The sequence below is a fragment of the Chiloscyllium plagiosum genome, unplaced genomic scaffold, assembly GCF_004010195.1.
Source record: "Chiloscyllium plagiosum isolate BGI_BamShark_2017 unplaced genomic scaffold, ASM401019v2 scaf_54, whole genome shotgun sequence".
NCBI lineage: Eukaryota > Metazoa > Chordata > Chondrichthyes > Orectolobiformes > Hemiscylliidae > Chiloscyllium > Chiloscyllium plagiosum.
This window is the reverse complement of record NW_025215379.1, coordinates 19,707-45,234: the sequence shown is the minus strand read 5'-3', so window position 1 is coordinate 45,234 and position 25,528 is coordinate 19,707. Positions and strand designations below refer to the sequence as shown.

The following is a 25,528-nucleotide window of genomic DNA, read 5'->3' as shown; positions in this document are numbered from 1 at the left end:
TAAACTGCACACTGTGGGAGGAAACTGGATCACCTTGAGGATGCACACAGATGTGGCAAGAATGTGCATACCCCACATAGACAGTTACCCAAGGCTGGATTTGAACTCAGGTCCCTGGTACTATTAGGCAGCAGTGCTAACCACTGAGCCACTGTGCCATCCACATTACTTACCTTTCTTTGGTAAATTTTGGTACATGGCTTTCTCTCATGTCATTTGAGCCATGAGTGAATGCAGTGAATAGTTAAGACCCCAGCACAGTTCCTTACAAGACACACACAGTTCCTAATTCCAGTCAGGATACAGTAATACATAATAATCAGGTAAATTAGCCACAATTACTCAAACAAAGTTGAATTTCTGTATTTTTCTTTTGCCTACGAAAGTGATAAATGTACAACTATACAAAAAAAGGTGACAATCTTCATTTGTTACAAGTTAAAATAGTATTAGTGATATAGTTAAAAGCTATAGTTCTACATTTTCCAAGAAATATAATAGCATATCGCCCTTTCTTTTAACATATATTTTCCTGTATTATTATCTTAAATGACAGTGAACTGCTTTTGTGAACAAGTTATCTGAAGGTTGTTAGAAAAGTACAGTAGGAACATGTACTGAAGTATGTACATAGAAATATTTACATTGAAATAAATTAGTGCAGTTTTAGGTATACAATGATAATAATAAAGGATAAAAATCATTAACATATGATGCTATCAATATGTTAATGCAGTATCAATGGAAAAGTCAGAGTACATTGTTCCATTTGGCTTCCTGATTGGTCTCTTCGATCAATTAGTCGCAAAGGAATATTTTTATGGATGTTTATAATTTCAGGCACTGAATCAAATATCTGTGTAGTGGAGAAAAATAGATATTTTTAGCAACAAAACATTTTAGAGGACTTCAACTAGAGAAACTTAATGTGTGTGATTCAGTTGCAATTTTCTCCTAAAACATCCTTAAATTGTAAGTACCTGGAACATATCTGCTAAACATATTACAGGGTGACCACCATATCCACAGGTCCGATTACAGCATTTTCCCACAGCCTGAACATATTACATGGAACATTCCAGAACCAGGGGGCTGCCGATGAGGTAAATTTCCCATTGAAACGAATGGGTGTGCTACTATCTGCGGTAGGTCTTAGAACGTACCCCAGCAGACACGGGGGGAACTACTGATTAGATAAGTCCACACCAACCCTCCGAAGAGGAACCCACCCAGACCCATTCCCAACCCTATATTCACCCATGACTAATGGACCTAACACTATGGACAATTTAGCATGGCCAATTCACCTGACTTGCACATCTTTGGACTGTGGGAGGAAACCGGAGCACCCGGAGGAAACCCACACAGACACAGGGAGAATGTGCAAACTCCACACAGACAGTCGAACAATGCAGGAATCGAACCCGGGTGGCTGGCGCTGTGAGGCAGCAGTGCTAACCACTGAGCCATCATGCTGCCCATTTTAAATGTATTTAAAAACAAGCAAATTATCTTATGTGCAAATTTTGCTTAATTAAAAAGAATGATTTAATATCATAACAATACTCTGTTTAAAATAGTTGCTTCTATTTTATGAGCATTGCAGGCAAGGCTGGTATTTGCTGCACATATTTATACTCTTCTGATGAGGTGTTGGTGAGCCATATCCTTAAACAGCTGAAGTTCATGAGTTGCCACATAAACATATGGAACTCCATACATGTCCATATGAAAAGGGTGGCCTAAGACACCAAATATCTGTCTGTCTCAACCTTCAACAGATTTCACAGCCGACTATCATCATGTCTAGAGAATGTCAGAGATTCACAAAGAATGAAGAACTTTTTCTTCATCTCCAACTTAGGTGATCAGCTCTCTATCCTGAGACTTTTCCCCCATGTTTTCAAGTTACAATGGAAACAACCTTTTACTGTCAACCCTGTCTAGCCCCATAAGGATCTTGATTCAATTAGTTCAACGCATTTTTCAAATGCTAGAGTACAGGCCCAATTGACTCTCTCTCTCTGAAGACAACTTTCTCATTCCAAAGGCCAATCTTGTGAACATTCACTGTACTGCCTCCAATGCCAGTATATACATTCGTCAATGAGCAAACCTGCACATGGTATACCTGGTGTGGTCTCACCAAGACCCTGTATAATTGCCAAAAGACTTCCATAAATTTGGCCTTTATTGCAAGGGGTTTGCAGTACAATATGCCATCGTACAATGAATATGCATGTTAACTGTCTCTGTTTCTTGTTTCAATATAATTATGTACCTCTTCTGCGAAACATTTACAAATTTCATATCTTTTTCGAAAAATATTCTACTTCTCTATTTTTACTTGGAAAATGAATAACCCCACTTAATATTCCACCTCTTACCTTATTTCCCAATCATTTAATAGAACATAGAATGTTACAGCATAGTACAGGCCCTTCAGCCCTCGAAGTTGCACCAACCTGTGAACATAATCTGATACCCACCTAACCCACACCATTCCAGTGTTATCCATATGTATGTCCAATGCCCATTTATGTGCCCTTAATGTCGGTAAGTCTACAAATTTTGCAGGCAAGCCGTTCCACACCCTTACGACTCTCTGAGTGAAGAAACTACCCGTAATATCTGTCCTATATCTATCACCCCACAATTTAAAGCTATGCTAGCCTTCACCATCCAAGGAAAAAGGCTCTCACTGTCCACCCTATCTAACTCTCTGATTATTTTTATACGTCTCAATTAAGTCACCTCTCAACTTTCTTCTCTCCAATGAAAACAGTCTCAGTTCCCTCACCCTTTCCTCATAAGACCTTCCCTTCCATACCAGGCAACATCCTAGTAAATCTTCTCTGAACTCTTTCCAAAGCTTCCACATCCTTCCTATTATGCGGTGATCAGAACTGCACGCAATACTCCAGGTGTGGCCTTACCAGTGTCTTGTACAGCTGAAGAATGACCTTGTGGCTCTGAAACTCAATCCCCCTACCAATAAATGCCAACACACCATATGCCTTCTTAACAAACTTATCAATCTGGGTGGCAACTTTCAGGGATTTATGCACCAGGACACCGAGATCTCTCTGTTCATCTACACTGCCAAGAATTTTACCATTAGCACAGGACTCTGCATTCCTATTACTTCTTCTGAAGTGAACTACCTCACAATTTTCTGCATTAAACTCCATTTGCCACTTCTCAGCCTAGCTCTGCATCTTATCTATGTCCCTCTGTAACCCACAACATTCTTCAGCACTATCCACCACTCTGCCTAACTTAGTATCATCCACAAATTTACTAACCCATCCTTCTACACCCACATCCAGATCATTTATAAAAAGGTCAAACAGCAGTGGCCTCAAAACAGATTGTTGTGGCACACCACTGGTAACTGAGCTCCAAGATGAACATTTCCCATCAACCACCACTCTGTCTTCTTTCAGCTCGTCAATTTCTGATCCAAACTGCTAAATCACATTCAATCCCGAAAATCTGTAATTTGTGCAATAGCCTACCGTGTGGAACCTTATCAAACGCCTTACTGAAGTCCATATACACCACAACAACCACTTTACCCTCATCCACCTGTTTTGTCACTTGAAGAACTCTATAAGGTTAGTGAGGCACGACCTACCCTTCACAAAACCATGTTGACTATCTCTAATCAAATTATTCCTTTCCAGATGATTATAAATCCTATGTCTTACAACCTTTTCCAACACCTCACCCACAATTGAAGTAAGGCTCACTGGCCTATAATTACCAGGGTTGTCTCAACTCCCCTGCTTAAACAAGGGAACATTTATTCTCCTCCAGTCTTCTGGTACTACTCCTGTCAACTATAATGACATAAAGATCGAAGTGAAAGGTTCTTCAATCTCCTTCCTGGCTTCCCAGAGAATCAGAGAATAAATCCCATCTGGCCCAGGGGTCATATCTATTTTCAAATCCTCCAAAATCTCAACCTTCTCTTTGTCAACCTCAATCCCATCTAATCTTGTAGCATGTACCTCCGTATTCTCGCTAACATTGCCCTCTTCAAATGTGAATACTGACAAAAAGTATTCATTAAGCATTTCCACCAAGCCCTCAGATTCCACACACAACTTTGATTGGCCCTATTCTTACTCTAGTGATATAGCTGTAGAAGGCCTACGGGTTTTCCTTGATCCTATCCGTCAACAACTTCTCATGTCCCTCCGGCTCTCTTTAGATCTTTTCTGGCTAACGAATAACTCTCAATCCCCCTAACTGAGCCTTCACACCTCATCCTGACATAAGCCTTCTTCTTCCTCTTGACAAGAGTTTCAACTTCTTTAGTAAACCATAGCTCCCTCTCTTGCCAACTACCTCCCTGCCTGATAGGTATATACTTAATTATCTCTTTGCAAACTTATTGCATCCAGTTTGCATTCATACCTGGCTTTGTATCATCAAACTTAGATACTTTACTCCCTGTCTCCTCATCTAGCTCATTAATAGCTGAGGCCTCCACAATGCTCCTTGTAGCACTTGGCGAGCTACAATCTGCCAATTTGAAAATGCACTGCTTATCCCTGCTCTTTGTTTCCAAGCTATTTTAATAATCTTTTATCCATGCTAAGACATTACTTCCAAATCTTTCAGCTTCTATTTTTCATTTGGAAATCCAAGTATACTATACTTAGTGGCTTCCTTTTATTTGCCCTACTTGTTAATTTGTCAAAATGCTAATACGTTTGTTAATGAGATTTCCATTTTACCCAATAATTACATTTCCATTATGTACCAAGAACCTATCTATCCCTGTCTTAAGTACACTCAGGACCTGGCCTCCATTGTCTTTTGCAGCAGGGCCACCGCCCTCTGGCTGAAGAAATGCCTCTTCACCTTAGTTTTAAAGGGTCACCTCCTCACTCCGAGGCTCTACCTTTGGTCCTAATTTCTCCAACAGTGGAAACAAATTCTTCACATCTACAGTATCCTGGCCTCTCAGTATTGTGAAAGTTTCAATCAGATCCCCCCCTTATCCTTCTAAACTTCATTACGTAGTCCTCAACTGCTTCTAATTTGACAAACCCTTCATCCCTGGGATCCTTCTTGTAAACCTCTTCTGGGCCCCCTCAAGGCCTCACACCTGCTCACCATATTCCAAATGCGGTCTGATCAGAGTCTTAAACAGCCTCAGAACTACATTTCTGCTCTTCTATTCTAGTCCTCTTGAGATGAATGTTAACATTGCATGTATCTTCCTAATTGCCACCTGAACCTTCATGTTAACCTTTAGAGAACTCTGATTTAGGACCTGACGAAGCAGCACTTTGAAAGCTAGTGATTCCAAATAAACCTGTTGGACTATAATCTAGTATAGTGATTTAGGAAGCCCAAGTCCCTTTGGGCTTCAGATTTCCCAAGCCTTTCCCCATTCAGAAAATACCTCTACACCTCTATTCTTCCTATCAAATTGCATAACCTCATACTTTCCCACATTACATTCCGTCTGCCACTTTTCTGCTCACTCTCATATCCTGTCTAAGTCCTTCTGCAGCCTCCCTGCTTCCTCAACACTACCTGCCCCTCCACCTAACCCTGCTCCCTGCATTTTCTCTCCTCTCTTTCTTGAATAGTGGTGTTACAATAGCCAAAAGTCTTGGTGAGTTGTTTCCAAATTACTTGGAATGAATGATATAAGTAATTACATCAAGTCAAACTGGCCTGGAGTTTTCACTCAGCTGCTTGGGGTTTTACTGATGCAGTTTGTCCCAAATAGGTTACACCAACACAAAAGATTTTAGAATTTCAAGTGCAAATTATGTCCCTTCATCCTGGTCCAAAGTTCTTTTCCATCCCGACAAAGTAATCATACCTCCAGATCAAATAAATCTTCATTGTGAACTTCAGTCATTTCCATTCAATTACCGGCCTTTGGAGACATAATTAAAATTGAACTGCTAATGGAAGGACACTACTCAATAAAATCTTTTGTATATAATTTGTAAGTTGTGGATTGATCAGTTCAGTAGGCTGGGAAGCTGCTTTGCAATGCAGAGTGAGGACAACAGTATGGGTTCAATTTCTATCACACAACACCAGGTTATAGTCTAACAGGGTTATTTGGAAGTACTAGCTTTCAAAGCATTGCACCTTTGTCAGGTGGTTGTGGAGTAGGACCATAAGACACAGAATTTATAGCAAAAGGTTACAGTGTCGTGCTGCTGAAATATATTGAACAAACTTAGATTAAGTCTTTCATCTTTTAAAATAGATTCGGTTTGTTAATATGTATATCCCAGAACTCCTTTTAAGTCATATTCTCAAGATAACTTCAGGTTTTCTAATAAAAGGTGTCATCTCAACTCAGACAATGTATTAAAGTTTAAAATCTGTCTGTGTCAGATTGGGATTCACATATTAACGAACCAAAACTAGCAAACCCATTCTAAAAGATGAAAGACTTGATCTAAGTTTGTTTAATATATTTCAGCTGCATGATACTGTAACCTTTTGCTATAAATTTTGTGTGTCATGCTCCTGCTCTACAACTACCTGATGAAGAAGCGGCGCTCCGAAAGCTAGTGTTTCCAAATAACCCTGTTGGATTATAACCTGCTGTTGAGTGATTTTTAACCTTGTCCACCCCATTCCAACACTGGCACCTCCAAATTACAACAGCTGAGACTACCATGAAGGACTCAGCCTTTCCCTTCATCTGAGGCATGGTGACCTTCAGGTTAAACTATCATCAGTTGTCTCTGTAATGAGAGAACAGCCCTATGGGGTCCAGTTCAGGACTGCGGTAACTATACCTTTTACCTTTCTTTGTAAATTAAGAAACTGAATACTGTATCCTAACTGAACTAGTAAATGGATCTAGGTAGCATTATAAAGTCATTTTATGTCACTTAAAATCTGGTCACTCACAGGTGGTTGTCTGGACCTTAAAATGAGAATTTTTTTTGATGATAACCCATTTTTAAGCAGTATTAATCAATGTGCTTACCAATCTTAAGGAGCCCAAGGAATATTTTGTTAAACAAAGGCTTGCAATAAAAATATGTTCAGTTGTGTTAGTTCACGTCAGATTTTACATTTTCCAATATGCAAATATGCTTTAGAAGGTTCTCGGATTTAAAAAGACACTTCTCAAAATCCACATTTCTAATTGCATCCAAACAGAAACTTTGCTTTAATTATTTTAATTTCAACGTACAACTGAATTTTGTTGTATTATTTAGGAAGTATAAATAGATGTGAGTCGAAATGATTGGAAGATATTAAAAGTGCAAATTTCTTTTGTTAAGATAAAGAATTATAAATAGCTCAGTGTAGTGACCTTGTATGCTCATGCCATATGGCCATGTTGCACTTTGTTTTTATATAAAACAACATTGCTAATACATTTGCAGCTGCATTGGCATCTCAATCTCTGGAGAGTTTATTAATCTGAGTCCTCACAGATACTCAGTGTATTGTCGCATAGGGCTTGTTGCCTTAGCAACACCTTTATTTGTTTCTCAACGTTTTGTTTCAAATGAGCAGCAGGTGGATGTTGAGTCTTTAAAAATGACTTCAAGGCAATTGGCATGTCATCTGTGATCTGACTATCTCATTTGATGCCTGTTAAGGACAGTGGTTGAATTTCTGCTCAATAGCAATGAGATTCAAGATAAATTCAGGCCCTGTGTAATTAGAGAACAAAAAATAGGTGCCCTTATAATTAAATACTCAATACAAATGATCTGTCAACAAAAATGTAATCCCATATTTACTTCTTTTTGTTAAAATATTGAGGCAAATTTTGAACCAGCTGAGTAGCGAACAGACCCTTTGTTTTATGAAGAATGAAACGCTCTTTGAGCCCCCACTTTATTTTCATATAATCAGAACATTGATGATGTGATTTAAATCAAAGAATCCAGACAGTATGGAAACAGGCCATTCAGCCCAACAAGTCCAAACTGACACTCCGAAGAGTAACTCACCCAGATCCATTCCCCATTCTATTACTCTACGTTTACCCCGACTAATGCATCTAACCTACACATCTCAGAACACTGTCGGCAATTTAGCATGGACAGTTCACTTAACCTGCACGTCATTTGGACTGTGGGAGGACCCAGAGGAAACCTAGCAGACACAAGAAGAATTTGCAAACTCTACAGTCAGTCGCCCAAGGCTGGATTCAAACCAGGTCTCTGTCACTGTGAGGCAGCAGTGCTAGTCACTGTGTCACCCTATTTGCTCCTGGGAAGAGGAATTATAAATTACTCATGAGTCATACAGCATGGAAACAGACCCTTTGGTCTAACTAAACCACGCTGATCATGTACCCATACTAAACTAGTCTCATTTGCCTGTGTTTGTCTCATATCCTTGAAACCTTTCCTATTCATGTACTTATCTAAATGTCTTTTAAGCATTGTAATTGTATACTCATCCACCACTTCCTCTGGCAATTCATTCTACATACAAGTCACTCCTTGTGTAAAAGCGTTGTCCCTCATGTCCTTTATAAAACTTTTTCCTCTCGCCTTAAAAATGTGCCACCTAATTTTGAACTCCCCCACCCTGGGGAAAAGACGCTTGCTATTCACGTTATCTATGCCGTTCATGATTTTATAAACCTCTACAAGGTCAAGACACTGGAACTCTCCACCTCAGAAACAGTGATGATTGGGGCATTGAAGATTTTTAAGGCACAGATGAATAGATTCTTGTCAGGCAAGAGAACCAATGGTTTTGGGGGCAGATGGGGATCTAGAATTCAGAATACAAACAGATCAACCATGACCTTAGAGAGTGGTGAAGCACACCTGAAGAACTGAATGACCTATTTCGGCTCCCAAGGCTAAATTATCGTGTAAAACTGCTATATTAAGAATTTTGAGACAAATGCAAGCTATTGACTATATGAATTCAGTTTCTCTATATTGGTATTTTAATGCTGAATGTATAGCACCATTGGCTTGTGTTAAGAATACCTTCATTATGTATTCTGCTGCAGTAGCACCCTGGATATTTTAAAAGGTTCCTTCTCTCAGATGGTGTCCCTCTCTCTTTTAAAACTGTTGTCATCATCTACCTCCTCAAAAATTGAGTCCTTAACTCCATTGTCCTTGCAAATTATTATCTTATCCCCACCAAACCTTCCTCTCAAAGATCCTTAAACCAGGGCTCAAAACCAGGGTTTTTGTTTTAGAAGGGTTCCTCATGAGTCTTCTTGGAAGATACACTTTAAATTTCGAGGACTCTTTTTCAATTTCACTCACTCCTTCCTTAGGTGACACAGTCACTTGGTAACATTAGATTCTGTACTTGTGTTGATACATTGGGGCTTTGGGTACATACACAAGCAGAATTAAAAGAATTCATCAAAATCCCCAATGTTCATCATCTCTTCATGAAACTTAAAGCCTCAATATAAAACAAAACTCTTCCTATTGTATTTAAATTAGCAGAAGATAGGCATAAGTTAGCAACACATGCTCTTCTTAAAAAACAATACACATCTAAGTTTCTATACATTAAAAAAAATTACTCTAAACATGCTTTCTGCAGACTTGTGAGGTCATAACCTTTGTTTGTTTGTCTCTGACACAATCATTGCACCTCAAGTAATTCATAGCATGCCATAGGTTTAAGATAGCACATAAAAGCAAATCTTTATGAAAACAAACTGTTAATATTAAATTAGATGATTGACATAGTATTCAGTTCAATAGCATCCACTACATTTAACTCCATATAATGATATTAAAATTAAGATGGGAGGAGTGCACTGATTTTTTCTAATTCCACAACTTCAACAATCACAGCGTAAACATCATCATTTTACATATGGCCAACCATCTGAATGTTCAGATGGATGCTAGTCGGGCATTTGGACTTGTGTAGATGAATGTCACAAAACATAGTTAGGTGTCTCTGGGATGTTTACCAATACAGGTTGCCAAGCAAGCATTTTATGGTAGCTTCTTCCAGACCCTCTTCAAGAGGGCAATTAAGATTAGGCTAGGACCATGACTCTAAGTGCGACATGGGACCCACATGAATTTTTACAGAGACCAAAGAGCTCGGTTGGGAAGCTCATTTCCTTCCTCAGCCTGCCTACCAATTGCAAATTTTCCAAAACGGAAGATGGAAGATGACAGTGTACAGCCAGGCAGAGGCCCTGCACTCAGCAAGCAGTTAGAACAAAACATGCAATCTTCAAGAAATGTTTTGTTTAAAAACAAATCCACTGTCTTTTCATCAATTTGTACTTAAAAAGAAATCCACGTAGTATAACCTTTCAAGTGCACAAAAATGAATAACTAAGAAGATATCATAACAAGTAGCTCCTGAACTCCTGCAATTTTCATCTATAAACTCCACATTAACTTTCAAGGAACTTGTTACCTCAGTTTTCCCGGACCACTTTAGCTGAGTATTCCTTTATTTTAAAGTTTAATTTTCTTCCCTTTTCTGTTACCTTTTCCCCTTTCAGCCCCTTTAGTATATTTTTAGTCCCACACTTCCCCTTGCAGCTCCTCTCCCCACGTTTGTGATGTCCCCCCCCACCCCTCCAAGATTTTGGTGCCCCTGTCTCCCCTTTGCAATTCCTCACTCCCTTTTGCTGCCCCTGCCCTTCCTTTTCAGATTTGCATGTCCCCATTCTTAAACCCTTATCTATCTTTTGAAGATTCTCTTGCCGCTTTGCAACTTTCTTCTGCCCATTTTGCAGCTTCTCTTGCCCTCCAGCTCCTCAGCCATAGTCCATGGCCTCATACCTGAGCCTTGGTGGCCTCACTCTACAGCCTCATTCCCAGGCTGTGGCTCCCATGTTCACACCCTGGCCTCATTCCTTGCTCAGGACTCTTGCTTCCCATTCTACCCTCACTATCTTGGGTTTTGTTGACTGTTGGCACTCACCTGGTTGCTTCATTCACAAGTTGCTTCTCTTCCACATTTAGTTCTGATAAGCTCAGCTTGTAACGTGGAAAGAGAAAGAGTCCATTGATTTGAGGAGCAGCTTCTCAATATTTCCATCCATTGGATTTTGGAGGTGATGTTTCTTTGACTGGTCACCTGATCAGTCAGTTTCCCTGGGTGATTTGGGAATTTTGAAGAAAATTCCTTCCCCCCAAATCCCATGTGCTCTGTGCATTGCCTTGATTGTGTTTTCTCTTCCTTGATCCATTTCCATCTTTCCCGAAGCTCTCTATTTGAATCCATACAATTATATAATGCCATAGATACCAAAGTGGCTCTTATCAAAATCACAAATGACATTCTTTGTCACAGTGACAAAGATAAACTGTCCTCCTCATCCTTCCCAACCTCTTATCTATCCAACTGCAGTCAGAGAATTGCATTCAAAACTTTTTGGTTTGCTCCCACACCATTTCCTCTGGTATCTCCCAAAGATCAATTCTTGGTTCCCCCTTATTTTTCAGCCACATACTGCACCTTGGAAATATCGTCCAAAGACATGGCATTAATTTTCACATAAATACTAGTGATATCCAGCACTACCTTCCCACCACATTTCTGGACCCCTTCACCATTTGTAAATGATGAGGCTGTTTATCTGCCATCCATAGTAGATGAGCAGAAATGTCCTCTTAAATATAGGGATGACTGAAGCCATTGTCTTAAGACCCTGCTCCAAACTCCATTTCCTGCCGGTCAACTCCATGCTTCCCTGTCAATGGTTTCAGATTAAGCCGGTCCAATTGCAATGTTGGCATCATATTTGATTCTGAAGTGAGCTTTGAACCTCATATTCTTGCCAAGTCTAAGACTGTCTAGTTCCACTTTTGTACAATTGTTCAGTGTTGTGTCAACTCACTTGTTTCTGAAACCTTCATGTATTTCTTCATTAATGCTAGACTCAAGTATTCCAATGCACACTTCACTGGCCTCTTTGATTCTATTCACTGTAAACTAAAGATCAGCCAAATCTCTGATGGCCATGCCTTGACTTTGCGGAAAGCTCTATTCTCCGATCACACCTGTGATTGCTGGCCTAAATTAGTTCCTGATCAGGCTGCATCTTGGTTTCATAATTCTAATACCTGTTTTGAATTCCATCCATGGCCTTGTCCTTGCTCCTTCTGCAATCTCCTCCAAGCCCACAACCCTCCAAAATATCAGCACTCTTCTAATGTCTGACCTCTTGCATATTCCCAATTATTACTATTCTACTATTCATGACAGTGTTTCCTCCAAACTCTGTGAGTCCCTCCCTACACATATCTGCTGCTGTCCTAGGTTTCCACCTCTTTGACCAATTGTTTGGTCATCTGACACAACATAAGTTTAGGTGGAATTTAATGTCCTCCCTGTGTTAGGTTTGGAGATGGAAGGGTGATAGGAGGGGAATATGCTTTTCCTTCTCTGCTTGGATTCAACTCATGGAGGGTATTCATTTCTCCCCTGCCTGAAATTAAGATTTTTATGTTGGAAATAAATATGCACTTAGGCGCATCATTCCACCACTGCCATTATTAATACAACAGACAGTGGGGGGCTTGCCATCAGGAAGTCTGAAAAGCAAAATGTATTGAAGTTGCCGGTGGGTTTCTGGTGGGGAAGGTGAGGATAGAGATGGTCTATTATTCAAAGGTACCTGTTTGATGGACCCAGCGTGAACAAGGGTGGAGCTGCTGACAGGCATTGTTGTCTCCTCTTCCATATATCTCAACGTGTGAACCTCTCCCTAGCCTGAACCTCCACGATAATCCTAAATCTCAAGTAATTGCATTTCTTGAGAGCAGCCACAGTCTCCCTCGTGGCTCTGCTGAACATAAGACTATAATATGTAGAAGCATTTAACCCATCAAGTGTGTTCCACCATCCAATTAGATCACTGCTAATCTGATAATCCTCAACATATCTTTCCTGATTTATAATGCTTGATTCCTTCCTGATTAAAAATCTGTCTCCCTCAGCCTTGAATACTCTTAATAATTTAGCTTCCATAGCCTTCTGTGGTAAAGAATTCCACAGATAGATGACAGTTAGAGAAAACATTTTCTTCTAATTTCTGTGTTAAATGGATTACCCCATATTCTGAAATTATGCTCTCTGGTTCAAGACTCTCCCACAAGGGGAAACAACCTCTCTGCATCTGCCCTGTCAAATTCCAAAATAATATTATAAGTTTCAACAAAGTCTCCTCTCATTTCTCGAAACAAGCCAAATCTATTCAACCACTCCTCATAAGAAAATTATTCCATACCCAGAAACAATTTACAACAATTCTTTGGGCTGCTTCTAATGTAAGTTTATCTTTCCTTCAATATGGGACCAAAACTATTCACAGTATTCCAAGGGTGTGGCCTAACTCGTGCCTTGTATAGTTTTAGCAAAACATCCCTATTCTTATACTCCATTTTCTTTGAAATAAAGGCATATAGACTATCTGCCTTGCCTATTATCCACTGAACTTGAAAGCAAGTTTTCCATGATTCATGCACAAAAAATCCCAGATCACCTGGTTCTGCAGCCTCTTGCAGTCTTCCTCCAAGTAAATAATATTCAACTTCTCTATTCTTCCTGCCGACGTGTATAATCTCATACTTTTACACATTATATTCCACCTGCCAAAATTTCTCCCTCTCACTTAATCTGTCTATGTTCCTCTGCAGACTCTTTGTATCACCCTTACCACTTGCCTTCCCAGTTATTTTTTGTGACATCCACAAATTTGGCGAAAATACAATATGATGATGTGGCGGTCGAACCCCTCTGCTAATTAAAACCAGCACCAGAAAAGCTCGCCTCGCCTCATAATCTGCTACAAGTGTGAAAGATTTCCACTGTTTAAAGAAAAATATTCAATTTATTTTCCTAACTCTAACAGTGAACACTGAACAAAAACTGATTAACCCCTTTTACTTAATTAATCACTCTCTGACCCCATCTCTATTAAAATGCTACTCCAATAACTTAATTACTAAACACTAAATTAACTAAATTAAGTCAAAGTTCACACAGTCTCTTATGCTGCCTTCCTTCTGGGCTTCCAAATCTGCTGTTTTCTCCCTGGGCCATCTTCTATGTTTTTTGTTTCACTGCCAGAGTCTTTGTATAAAATTCTTTGGTGCCTTTAACAGAGGGTGCCTTCCTCTATTCGATGTTCAATAGGCAGTTAGCTCTGACTAATTTTCAAAATGCCCTCCCTTTTACCAAGACTCATACCCTCTCATTGGTTTGATGTTGTCAAATTCGAATTCAATTGATTTTTGGTATCCTGGAGATACCAAATTAAATGTAGGGACGAAGAGGGGATGAGAATGTCAGTAGCTCCACCCTTGTTCATGCTGAGTCCCTCAAACAGGTACCTTTGAATAGTGGACCATCTCCAGAATTAAATTAATTAGTTAAATTCAAATCCATTGCCTTACCATCAAAACACAACCCCAAGCTAATGGTTATATATTATCAATTTGCAGCACTCTGTGCACTTGTCAGCTAGTCACAGACAGATGTACTGTCACAATCATTTAGCTCAGAAAAGCCCCCCTCTCTCTTAAAGTGACTATACACTCTTTTGACTTTGTAACAACATTCATTCTCCTCATCCAAGTCATTAATATATATTGTAAATAATTGTGGCCCCAACACTGATCCCTATGGCACTCCACCACTTACAGGTTTCCATCGTGAAAAAGACTCCTTTAATCCAACTTTCTACCTTCTATTAGTTCGACAAGTCTCTATTCATGACAATATACTATCTCCAACATCATGGGCTGTTATCTTCTTTGTGTGTGGTACCTTATCAAACATCTTTTGGACACCGAAGAACTGATTGGAAAGCAGCACCCTGTGTTTTCATCTCTAGGAGCTTGACCTCAGGGAAGACCCATTTCTTCCTTGTCATGCGTGCAATTGGCATTTAATGGGCTAGCATCACCTAAGTGTTTTGCTTTCGTTTACTCAATTTTTTAATTGTTGCCCGATTGCCTGATTATTGACTGAAGAAAATATCCTCTAAAGAAATTAATTATTCTAGAAATAATTGGAACAAAATGCTTTAGTTCTTTACATAATCACAAACTTAAGTCCTTTATGAAAGTAATTTTCCTTGATATTGCCCATCTGAGATCCATGCTATCTCACAAATCAAATCAAAATGTAGATATTTCAGCATTATGTTTCAGATGGAATGTAAAATTAACGTTTATCTTAATTTGCAAGGTGTGTTTAATTTCTAACTTAAAAAACTCACAGAAATATTAATTTTGTCCACCAAAGGCAGAAAAATTGTTTTGTTTATATTCTACGTAAGTCTGGAGCAATGAAATAGTATACAACTTACGTCATGTCCTCTGAGCCCACTGCCCAAAGCATACTGATTAGTGTCCTCTAGATATCGTATCTGAATGCTGTAAACTTTAAATCTGTAATATACCACCAACACGTATGGCTTATCAGGGTATCCTTTCGAACTATCTCTCACCAGGAAAGTGCCATTCTAAGTGAAGAGAAAACAAACTGTCACTGAATCAGAAATAAAGCATGCAAATCTCTACGCCTACGACTAACTATATAGCAAACTCTTCATGAATATGAGTATCTAGAAATAATTTTCAGAATAGAATAACTTTCTAGAAAAATGTAAACAGAGCATTCCATTGGGTAAGCACATGAGAACTTTGGTAGCTTCTGAAAATATCTTTAGATTGGAAAGATATTTGATTTCAGTAAGAATGTAACGTTTCAGATGCCTGTGGCAAAATAATTTCATTGGAATTATTTTGTAAATGAGAATTGATTACCTTATTGTGTAATCTTAAAGCCTCCTCTATTTTATAACGGTCACAGGCACCAAAGTACCATATCTGTCCTTCTAAATCCTGCAAAATGTTCAGAATGTAAATGATGAGCAATCTGTTAAGCAACAAGGTATAACATTTCAAATGATTGAGAACAAAGAAGTATATTATCAAGCTGCTTGTATCTGTTCCAGTTGAAAAAAGCTTTCTAATACCATATAAAGAGGAAAATTTAAGGTCAAATTCACCTGCAGTTCATCCCAGCATGTACTTTATTACCAACCAAATTTTCCACATCAACCTGTTCAGAGATACCTTTGGAGTAGGTGGGATTATGAATCCAGGCCACCTGGTTCACAGATAGAGACACTACCAGTATATCAGAGCTCCAAAGACAACCAAACCATACTCTCGGTCTGACACTGGCATTAAGCAGTCCATTCAATTCCTAAAGTGTGGAAAAAGGCTATTTGGCCCATCAAGTTCACCCAGAAGAACATCCCATTCAGACCCTATCATTTCATATTAACTATGGTTACTCCACCTATCTATGAACACTATGGGGCAATGTAGCACAACCAATCCACCTAATCTGCACATCTTTGGACCGTGAGAGGAAACCAGTGCATCTTGAAAAAACTCACACAGACACAGGGTGAACAAGCAAATTTCACACAGTCACCTGGGGTGGAATTGAACCCGGGTCCCTGGCACTGTGAGGTCACATACCATCCATGAGTAGGTTACATGCTGTGCAAGTCTGAATACACTGAGTCATGCTGATAGTGTCCTCATGTCTGACTGTTCTCTTTTTGAATGATTTATTCCACTGAACAGCACTGCTGATGTGACTAACTAGATAAGTTAGTTATAAATTGATTATTTCCTCTACTTTCTTGAACACCACAATGTGAGTTTGGGTTTGGTTGCAGTGGAACCTCAGACCTGAATGTTTCATTCCAGTAGTCACTCTTGATTTCTGAATCTTCATAAGAAACATTGGAGTGGCATTTTCCTGGGAAGGTTGAAGTTCACCACTCTGCTTGTCCTATGATCACACACACAATGTAACAGGGGGACATTTTACAGTGACTGTTACTGGGATGCTATGAACAAAGAGTTGAGTTACTGTTTCTGCACTTCTGTTTTGCTGGAATAGCACGGATAGATGAAGCTCTTTTACTCCGTATATATCATCACCAAACATTTACTGTATTTATTCTCCCAACATTGAAGGAACCATTGCTTGTCTTTTATTGAAAGAAAACATTTCTGTGTACACACTGCAGAGGCGGTCTGACGAAATCATGCTCTTGCCAAGCAACCTCACCCACCAGGATCAGATATAGGAAAGCTCTTGATCCAGCAATGCCAGTCAGCAAGGCACCCATTTTGTATCTTTCCAGAAAGGCCTGCCAGTAATAAGTGCTGCTCAGGTATTTCAGGCTAGGATCAGGATCCTGGGAGTTGAGGACCAGCCCTCAGGGAGTTTCTGATGCATTAAAGTTCAGCAAATCCTTTGAATGGTGATGCTGCAAAGCAGGTGGTTCTGGCAGAACAACAACCACCCGAGGCCCAGGCCACATCGGAGTAATGACAGGAGGATGTTTGTGGGACAGGACTGGGTTTATGCGAGGCAGCAACAAGGGAATGGGTCTGTCTCTGAGTGCCCCACCAACCCCAATCACACAGAGTGCTTTGAGTGGGGACCTCAGCCTCAGGAAGCCTGCATGCCAGGGTTTATTTGTCATATGTATCACATGCTGAGGCCCTGCCAACAGAGCAATACTGAGGCCCTCTGTGTAGTCATTAATTGGTCAGTTAAGGGCCTCAATGGTGGCAGGGCTAGAAGGTCATCTGACTATGGACCTAATCAAGGTGGAGAGAGGAAGGTGGCGAGATGCAACCTGACTAAATGCCTCCCCACTCCCAAGTGCACCAGGGGAAGGACATTTGATCCTGCTCCTCAGTGTGTCCCATCTTGTCTTTCTACCAATTAATTTCATTTACAAATAGATTTAATTCTTAAATTTGGACTGTAGTATTACCTCTGTACACACATATTGGAATAGCTGGTGTAGGAATACAAATCATGCAGATACAAAAATAAAACAACTCCCAATTATTGCTAAATTTGAATCTAAATCAATTTAAATATTTTACTCTACCTTTGCAGCAGGACTGGATAATAGTTTGGGTTTTTGTAGATCAGGACTAGCCTGAGGTTTTGGTCTTGTGAACAGATCTTGGAATATCATTTCTGAAGAAAAAAGTTTTTGTAATAAATATGAGTTTAATTTTAATTTATATCTAATATAATTAAAAACTAATTCTCATATTTTTGAAATGGATTTGTATCTAATCTTTACTTGATAATCAGAAAGAGAACCATACAAAATGTGTTCCATATGGCTTCAGACTGAATGTAATTTCTGAAACCTATATTGGATTCAATAAACAGTAAATATTTAATCACTGACAAATGCAGATAAGTACCTGGTATCTGTGACGTTTGATGTAGAGAGCTAGAACAGAAGAAATATGCGTTAGGAAAAAGTGAGAGATCTTTTATATCATTAATATTAATTATGAGCCTCATTATGAAAGTTTGCTACAAATCCAGCACTGTCTTTAATTATGAGGTAGATATTTCTGTAATAAGGATCAGAAATGAATTGAAATTGCCAACACCATAATTTGCTACTAAAATCACTATTAAGCTATTGGCAGAATTTTTACAAGTAAGACAACTTCCAGATTCTGTATAGAGCTTTGCTGTCCAAATCTGAGGAAAGATTTCCTGTCTCTGACTAAGTGCAGTTCACTAGGTTGACTCCTGACATGAGAGGATTATTTAATGTCCACTATTGCACAATTTACAACACATCAGATACTACAGCAATCCATGTTGAAATGCAACAAGATCTGGACAATATCCAGGGTTGGGTGGACAAGTGCCAAGTCACATTTGATCTTCATAAATGCCAGGCAATGACCATCTCCAAAAAGAGGCAATCTAATCACCACCCCTTGACATTTCAATAGTGTGAGGAGAAAGTGAGGTCTGCAGATAGTGTTACCATCATTGAAACCCGCATGACCAACACCCTTGGGTTACCACTGACTGGAAACTCTATTGGACTCAACATGTAAACACAATGCACAAGGGCAGGTCACAAGCTTGTAATATTGCGGCAAATAACATAGATCCTGACTCCCCAAGGACTATGCATCATCTACAAGGCACAAGTCAGAAGTATGATGGTACACTCCCCATTTGCCTGTGTGGATGCAGCACCAACAACACTCAAGAAGCAACAAAATGCACTACAGAAATTCACCAAAAATCCTTAGGCAGTACCTACCTTCCAAACCCACAATAAGCTCTAAACAGAAGGACAATGGCAGCAGACACATAGCCTGCCTCATACTTCATGTGAAATTGAAACTAATCCCTGTTTTTGTAGTTCAGTTTAGAACTAATTCAGTTTTAAAGAGGAGTCATATTGGACTTGAAACATTAACTCTGTTCTCTCTGCAAACCTGTCGAGTTTCTCTAGCATTCTCTGTGTTTGCTTCATATTTCTAGATTCCACCGTGCTTTGCTTTAAAATTGAAAATGATACGCTTGACATCTGTTTTACAGCAGAGAAACAAAGGCAAGACATACCAATCTCTACCCTAGATTGCAAAACAACTTAAAGGCAAGACAGGTTCATGACTAAATATTCAGATATACCTTTCTGGTGGCTGGCTTTTGGAAATGGGTCTAAACAGCATCGATTGTTGCTTGCTCACTGGGAGAAGAATGTCACGTGACCTTCGGAACGCAGTACCTGGAGAAGTAGTTTTAAAGTAATAGACACCTGAGGAATTGTGAATATAACATTCTCAATTTGTTTATACACTTCTGTATTTATTGGTAATCTTCGAACCTGCTTTGCATGTTGTGTGAAGTAAAGGAGCAATTTATAAACTTTTTAAAAAAAGATTGATTTTCAAATTCATCTGTTTCCTCCTGATCCGAGTACAATTTTTCAGTTCGGAAATGGGCAGCTGGAAGGTTCCTTCCGCTAAATGTCCATCTTGCTTTGTAATCAATTACTGCCATTAAACTGTGCGTTGACAATAACGATTATTTTTAAATTCTGCTCTCTTCTTGCCTGGCAAATGCCTTGCCTTTATTCGGCACCTTATTTTGCCATTGGACAGAATCTAACCATTTTCTGTGATAACAATCTGTAAAATCTTACCAAAACATTTGTTCCCCAATCTACCTCTTTACAACTTGTGGACAAATTTTATCCCTATGCAATTTCCCTTATCTTCCATAACTACCAGTTGCATAATTAACGTGTGAGTATTGATAAAGGTAGCGAGAGACAGTGACTAAGACGGTTTTGCAGTGGAGCCTCACACATCTTCATTCAAGATACTTTGTAATTTACTGCAAAGTGGCTATACTTTTCAATTCTCTGGGAGTCCACTAGATGGAGCAATCTCTGTTTCAAAACTAAAAAGCAAATGCAAATTTAAAAAAGCATTGACCTTCAATGACGTATGGTAAATGAGGAAGAATTTCTGAACTTTTATGTTAAAAAGCACTCAACACCAAATTATAGTCCAACAGGTTTATTTGGAAGTACTGGCTTTTGGAGCACTGCTCCTTCGTCAGGTAGCGAATGGGGCAGGATCATAGGACACAGAATTTACAGTAAAAGATCAAAGTGTCATACAACTGATGCGATGTATTGTACGAACCTAGACTGCTGTTAAGTCTTTAATCACTTAGAATGGATTGCAGGTTTCAATTCATTAATATGTAAATCCAAGAGCTTCTTTCAAGCCACATTAGTGAGATAACTTAAGGTTTATAAATAAAAGGTGACAGCTTAGACAATGCATTGGAATGTCACTTGAAAGAAGTTCTGGGATTTACTTGTTTATGAATCGAAACCTGCATCCCCATTCTAACTGATTATAGATTTAACTGCAATCTAGGTTTGTTCAATACGTGATTTCCGAAGTGGCTACAGATGCCACCACATGCTGCAGCTGCCAACCTGTCCCTGAGGCTGCAACACCCAGGAGGAAGCATTAGGCAGCCCCCAGCACCACTGACTGGACCCAGAACGTTATCTCTGCCAAAGGTGCCTCATCGCCACCCATACTCCAGCCACTGCCATAGACCAGGAGACTGTCCCAACTCCTGAGGACCTAGACACTGTCCAAGTTAACTCCTGAGGACCGAGGGATCATTCAATCTGTCGCTGTTGCAGATGTCACCAAAACACGGAGCCTAATTCATTGATGCTGGAGCCATTGCTCAATTTGTGACTGCCATGACCATGAGGAATGGACTGGATCCACTACTCAACAGCTCCACACAACCTCTCTCCACCAACACAGCCACAGAAGGAGGAAAAGATGAACTTGTTTCAAAAGTTAAACGAAGAAAATAAAATTAAAAAAAGAATATAGGTTGGTCATGTGAGATGGAGCAGACAGGCCCAGGAACCCGAACACTTCCTGCCCTTCCACCTTCGCCATCTTGTGAGATTATTGCAGTCAAGGCATTGGCTGGTATTTAAATAAGCGTTATGAGACAGGCTGAACACGCAGCATCATGCCAGGTGGTGATGCTATGCAAAGTGGAGGACCTTGTCTGTGCTTGTCAGTGGGTTAGGCCCAAAGAAAGCTGCCAAATTGAGGGAAAGGTGGGAACTGCTAGTTTGAAGTGCTGGCATTATAGGCAACAATATTGACAAACAGAAGGCAAATGATGCCTTCATTGTGGCAAATCAGACCACTGTCAGGAGGTTTGAAAAGTGAAGTTGTATTTTAAAAGTATAATACATAGACCACCTCCAGGAAAGTTCAGCAAGTGAGGGAGAAAGCAGGTGACATGGAATTTACATACTTCTTGGCCAAGTGAAGCCAACATTCTCTACAAAATATTTGCCCTACAACCCAAAAGGATCAGGTAGACCAGGATTATTAGTTAGTTGTATTGAAAGTCAAGAGTTTTCATTCTTTTCTCAATCTATTCAGAAGTGGTTGTTACTATGATCCCTGTCAGTTTAAATCGGCTTAACACTGTATACATTCAACCATCAACAGTGTGGACCATTTCTGGGAGACCAAATCCTTCCAGTGAAAGGTCATTTTGAAACAAAACCAATATATAATGGCAAAGTTACTAAGGAACCTGTTTATCATTTTTTTATGAGCAAATTATTTTTGAGTTGTCAAGTATGTGTCCATCTAAGTCTTCTTCAGAGGTTGTAGTAGAATGAAATATGCAAACAAAGATGTAGTTGTTGATGTGACTGACGTCAGTAGCTGAGACTGAGAGAAGACATCAGACCAAGAGAATCATGTAAAGAACAGAACAACTACATGAAAGACCTGTATTTATTAGTCTCCATTATACAGATATAAAAAAAGTATAGCAATGCATCATGAATGGATAAAACTCATTTAAGGATAAGAAGCTAACAGCCTCAGGCACAGTGTAAAATATGGACAACCACAAACTAGAGATTTATAGGAGAAGTATCTAACTGGGCTAGTGACAGTATTAGCTTGTAGCGTAGAAAGTAGCTGCTTGACCTTGCAGCCCAGGTTGGAGAGATTCCAAATTGAGATGGTGACTCCATTTCATTCTGTGAGGAATTGCTGTGCCCAGATAATGATTCAGTCCTATATTGTGAGACTTTACCTCGGCCTTTCTAGGAACATGAGCTTCCATCTAAAAAAAGATTAGGCAATATTTCGTGAAGATTTCCCTTGGCTTTCTCTGCCCACTGAAGTTCCATGCCAAGAAGATTGGATGACATATTTTTGATCAATAATTTGATCAGCCTTATGAACCCTCTTCAATTGGATGAGATGAGGATGAGCTTCTTTCTCATTCAGCGATTCCTAACCAGCAGATGCATCTGGCGGGAATGGAGGAAGGGTAAACCAGAAGTAGATCTGATGGTATTCGACTCTTCAGTTCTTGATTTATCAAGATTCCTGTGATACCCTTCCAGATCAGAGAGAACAGAATTCCTCACCTTTGTATGGCAGGCAGTGCTAATGAGGAAGCCCAACATACCAACGAAATAAAGGAAGTTCCAGTACTTTCTGCTTTAAGGTGTGGTCACATTGATCTTTAACTTAACAGTACACAGGGTACATCTGTTGAACCTGCCCAAGAGTACAGGGAGCAAGAAACTTTGCAAAGGCATGAACAGTTTGTAGTTTGTACTTAAGCAGGAGAATGATGTTCTGTTATTGTATGAAAACACAGGAAGTTATTTGTCTTTGCCCAGTGATCTAGTCACATTGTCAGATGTAATCCTAAAGGCCTGCTTATTTCATCATTCTGTCTGGAATATTTTGCAGTGGTTCCAAATGCAGTCCCAGTACGCCTGACTTATTACTCCAGTGTAAACAAGAATCTCTGACAAGATTTTTTGCTAGCTTTATACAGTCCTTGTGAAAGAGTGAATCTATACTCTGCAGTCTTTCTGATGACTCACTCATCTCTTCATCCTCAAAAAGGCAGTGTAGAAATCTTCAGATTTTATTATCTAACTATTGCAATCGAATGGTGATCCTCCTTCTGTAGCAAGATTTTGCCATTCAGCTGTCTATCCCTTACATTCAGATCGTCTCATAAAACAGATGAAAATACTGGCGTCTGCTCAATTGGAAGTGACGTCTTCTCGATGAGCACCCACCAGTCTTCAATCTGATGCATTTTCCACTGACTAGCTGCTCTATCAATGTCATGAGCTTCGGAATATTGTTACTAATGCTGCTTTTGTTGTTTCAGCTATTGACAACACTTTTCCAAATGTCCCACTGTTTGTCCCTCACCATTTTGAATGACCAGCTCAGGGAGTACCGTGAAATGCACGCAATGTTTGAATCTGTGGAAAACAGACTTTGAGAAGAGATGGTCAGGTTGACAATGCAGTCAGTCTTAAGGGAACTGGTTTGAGCTCAATGTTTCAGTAAATAATGTAAAGAACAGGGATCATGTGGCTCAGCAGTGGCGTCTGGATCAAATCATCTGCACTCAAGTCCAATCTACTGCAGAGGTATGCCATGTCTGGCCAGGCAGAACAAAAGTGAAGAAGGTGCACTTACTTGGAAACTGGAGAACGTGGGGAGGGATTGATGACTACAGCGATGAATCTCTCAGGTTGGTTGTGATGGCAGAATGACCTTAGGCCTCATGAATAAATGTTCTCCTATGAGTTTGGACCCTGGAAAGCTCAGAGTCACCTGCTCCATTGCTTCACTATCATGTACAACATTGCAATAGTATAGTTTAACAGTTGCTAGGAAGTCTGGTGTGAACTTGTGATAAGATTTGAAGAACACAGAAACATCGAATATAGGTGCAGGATAAGACCATTTGGCTCATTAAGCCATTCCACCATTCAACATGACCATGATCCTCTATCTCAATGCCATAAATGTGCTCTCTCCCCATGATCCTCCACTCAATGCCATACATGTGCTCTCTCTCCATGAACCTCTATCTCAATGCCATACATGTACTCCCTCCCCATGATCCTCTATCTCAATGCCATACATGTGCTCTCTCCCCATGATCCTCCACTCAATGCCATACATGTGCTCTCTCCCCATGATCCTCCATCTCAATGCCATACATGTGCTCTCTCTCCATGAACCTCTATCTCAATGCCGTACGTGTGCTCTCTCCCCATGATCCTCTATCTCAATGCCATACATGTGCTCTCTCCCCATGATCCTCCATCTCAATGCCATACATGTACTCCCTCCCCATGATCCTCCATCTCAATGCCATACATGTGCTCTCTCTCCATGAACCTCTATCTCAATGCCATACATGTACTCCCTCCCCATGATCCTCCATCTCAATGCCATACATGTACTCCCTCCCCATGATCCTCCATCTCAATGCCATACATGTACTCCCTCCCCATGATCCTCCATCTCAATGCCATACATGTACTCCCTCCCCATGATCCTCCATCTCAATGCCATACATGTACTCCCTCCCCATGATCCTCCATCTCAATGCCATACATGTACTCCCTCCCCATGATCCTCCATCTCAATGCCATACATGTACTCCCTCCCCATGATCCTCCATCTCAATGCCATACATGTACTCCCTCCCCATGATCCTCCATCTCAATGCCATACATGTACTCCCTCCCCATGATCCTCCATCTCAATGCCATACATGTACTCCCTCCCCATGATCCTCCATCTCAATGCCATACATGTACTCCCTCCCCATGATCCTCCATCTCAATGCCATACATGTACTCCCTCCCCATGATCCTCCATCTCAATGCCATACATGTGCTCTCTCCCCATGATCCTCCACTCAATGCCATACATGTGCTCTCTCCCCATGATCCTCTATCTCAATGCCATACATGTGCTCCCTCCCCATGATCCTCCATCTCAATGCCATACATGTGCTCTCTCTCCATGATCCTCTATCTCAATGCCATACGTGTGCTCTCTCCCCATGATCCTCTATCTCAATGCCATATATGTGCTCCCTCCCCATGATCCTCCATCTCAATGCCATACATGTGCTCCCTCTCCATGATCCTCCACTCAATGCCATACATGTGCTTCCTCCCCATGATCCTCTATCTCAATGCCATACATGTGCTCTCTCCCCATGATCCTCCATCTTAATGCCATACGTGTGCTCTCTCCCCATGATCCTCTATCTCAATGCCATACATGTGCTCTCTCCTCATGATCCTCTATCTCAA

General features: G+C 40.1%; 1 protein-coding gene across 1 annotated transcript in view; it reads right to left on the bottom strand.

The window, feature by feature from the left end:
* Nucleotides 1-354: 354 nt before the first annotated feature.
* LOC122548331 (cytokine-dependent hematopoietic cell linker-like) overlaps nt 355-25,528 on the bottom strand; it is a 42,085-nt gene continuing 16,911 nt past the window's right edge. Inside the window, exons 5-10 of the mRNA XM_043686860.1 lie at nt 19,486-19,582; nt 18,243-18,271; nt 17,915-18,006; nt 15,750-15,827; nt 15,290-15,445; nt 355-856 (exon numbers count right to left, since the gene is read on the bottom strand). Coding sequence (XP_043542795.1) covers nt 728-856; nt 15,290-15,445; nt 15,750-15,827; nt 17,915-18,006; nt 18,243-18,271; nt 19,486-19,526 — 525 coding nt within the window. The 5' untranslated portion in view covers nt 19,527-19,582 and the 3' untranslated portion in view covers nt 355-727. The remainder of the gene's footprint in view (nt 857-15,289; nt 15,446-15,749; nt 15,828-17,914; nt 18,007-18,242; nt 18,272-19,485; nt 19,583-25,528) is intronic.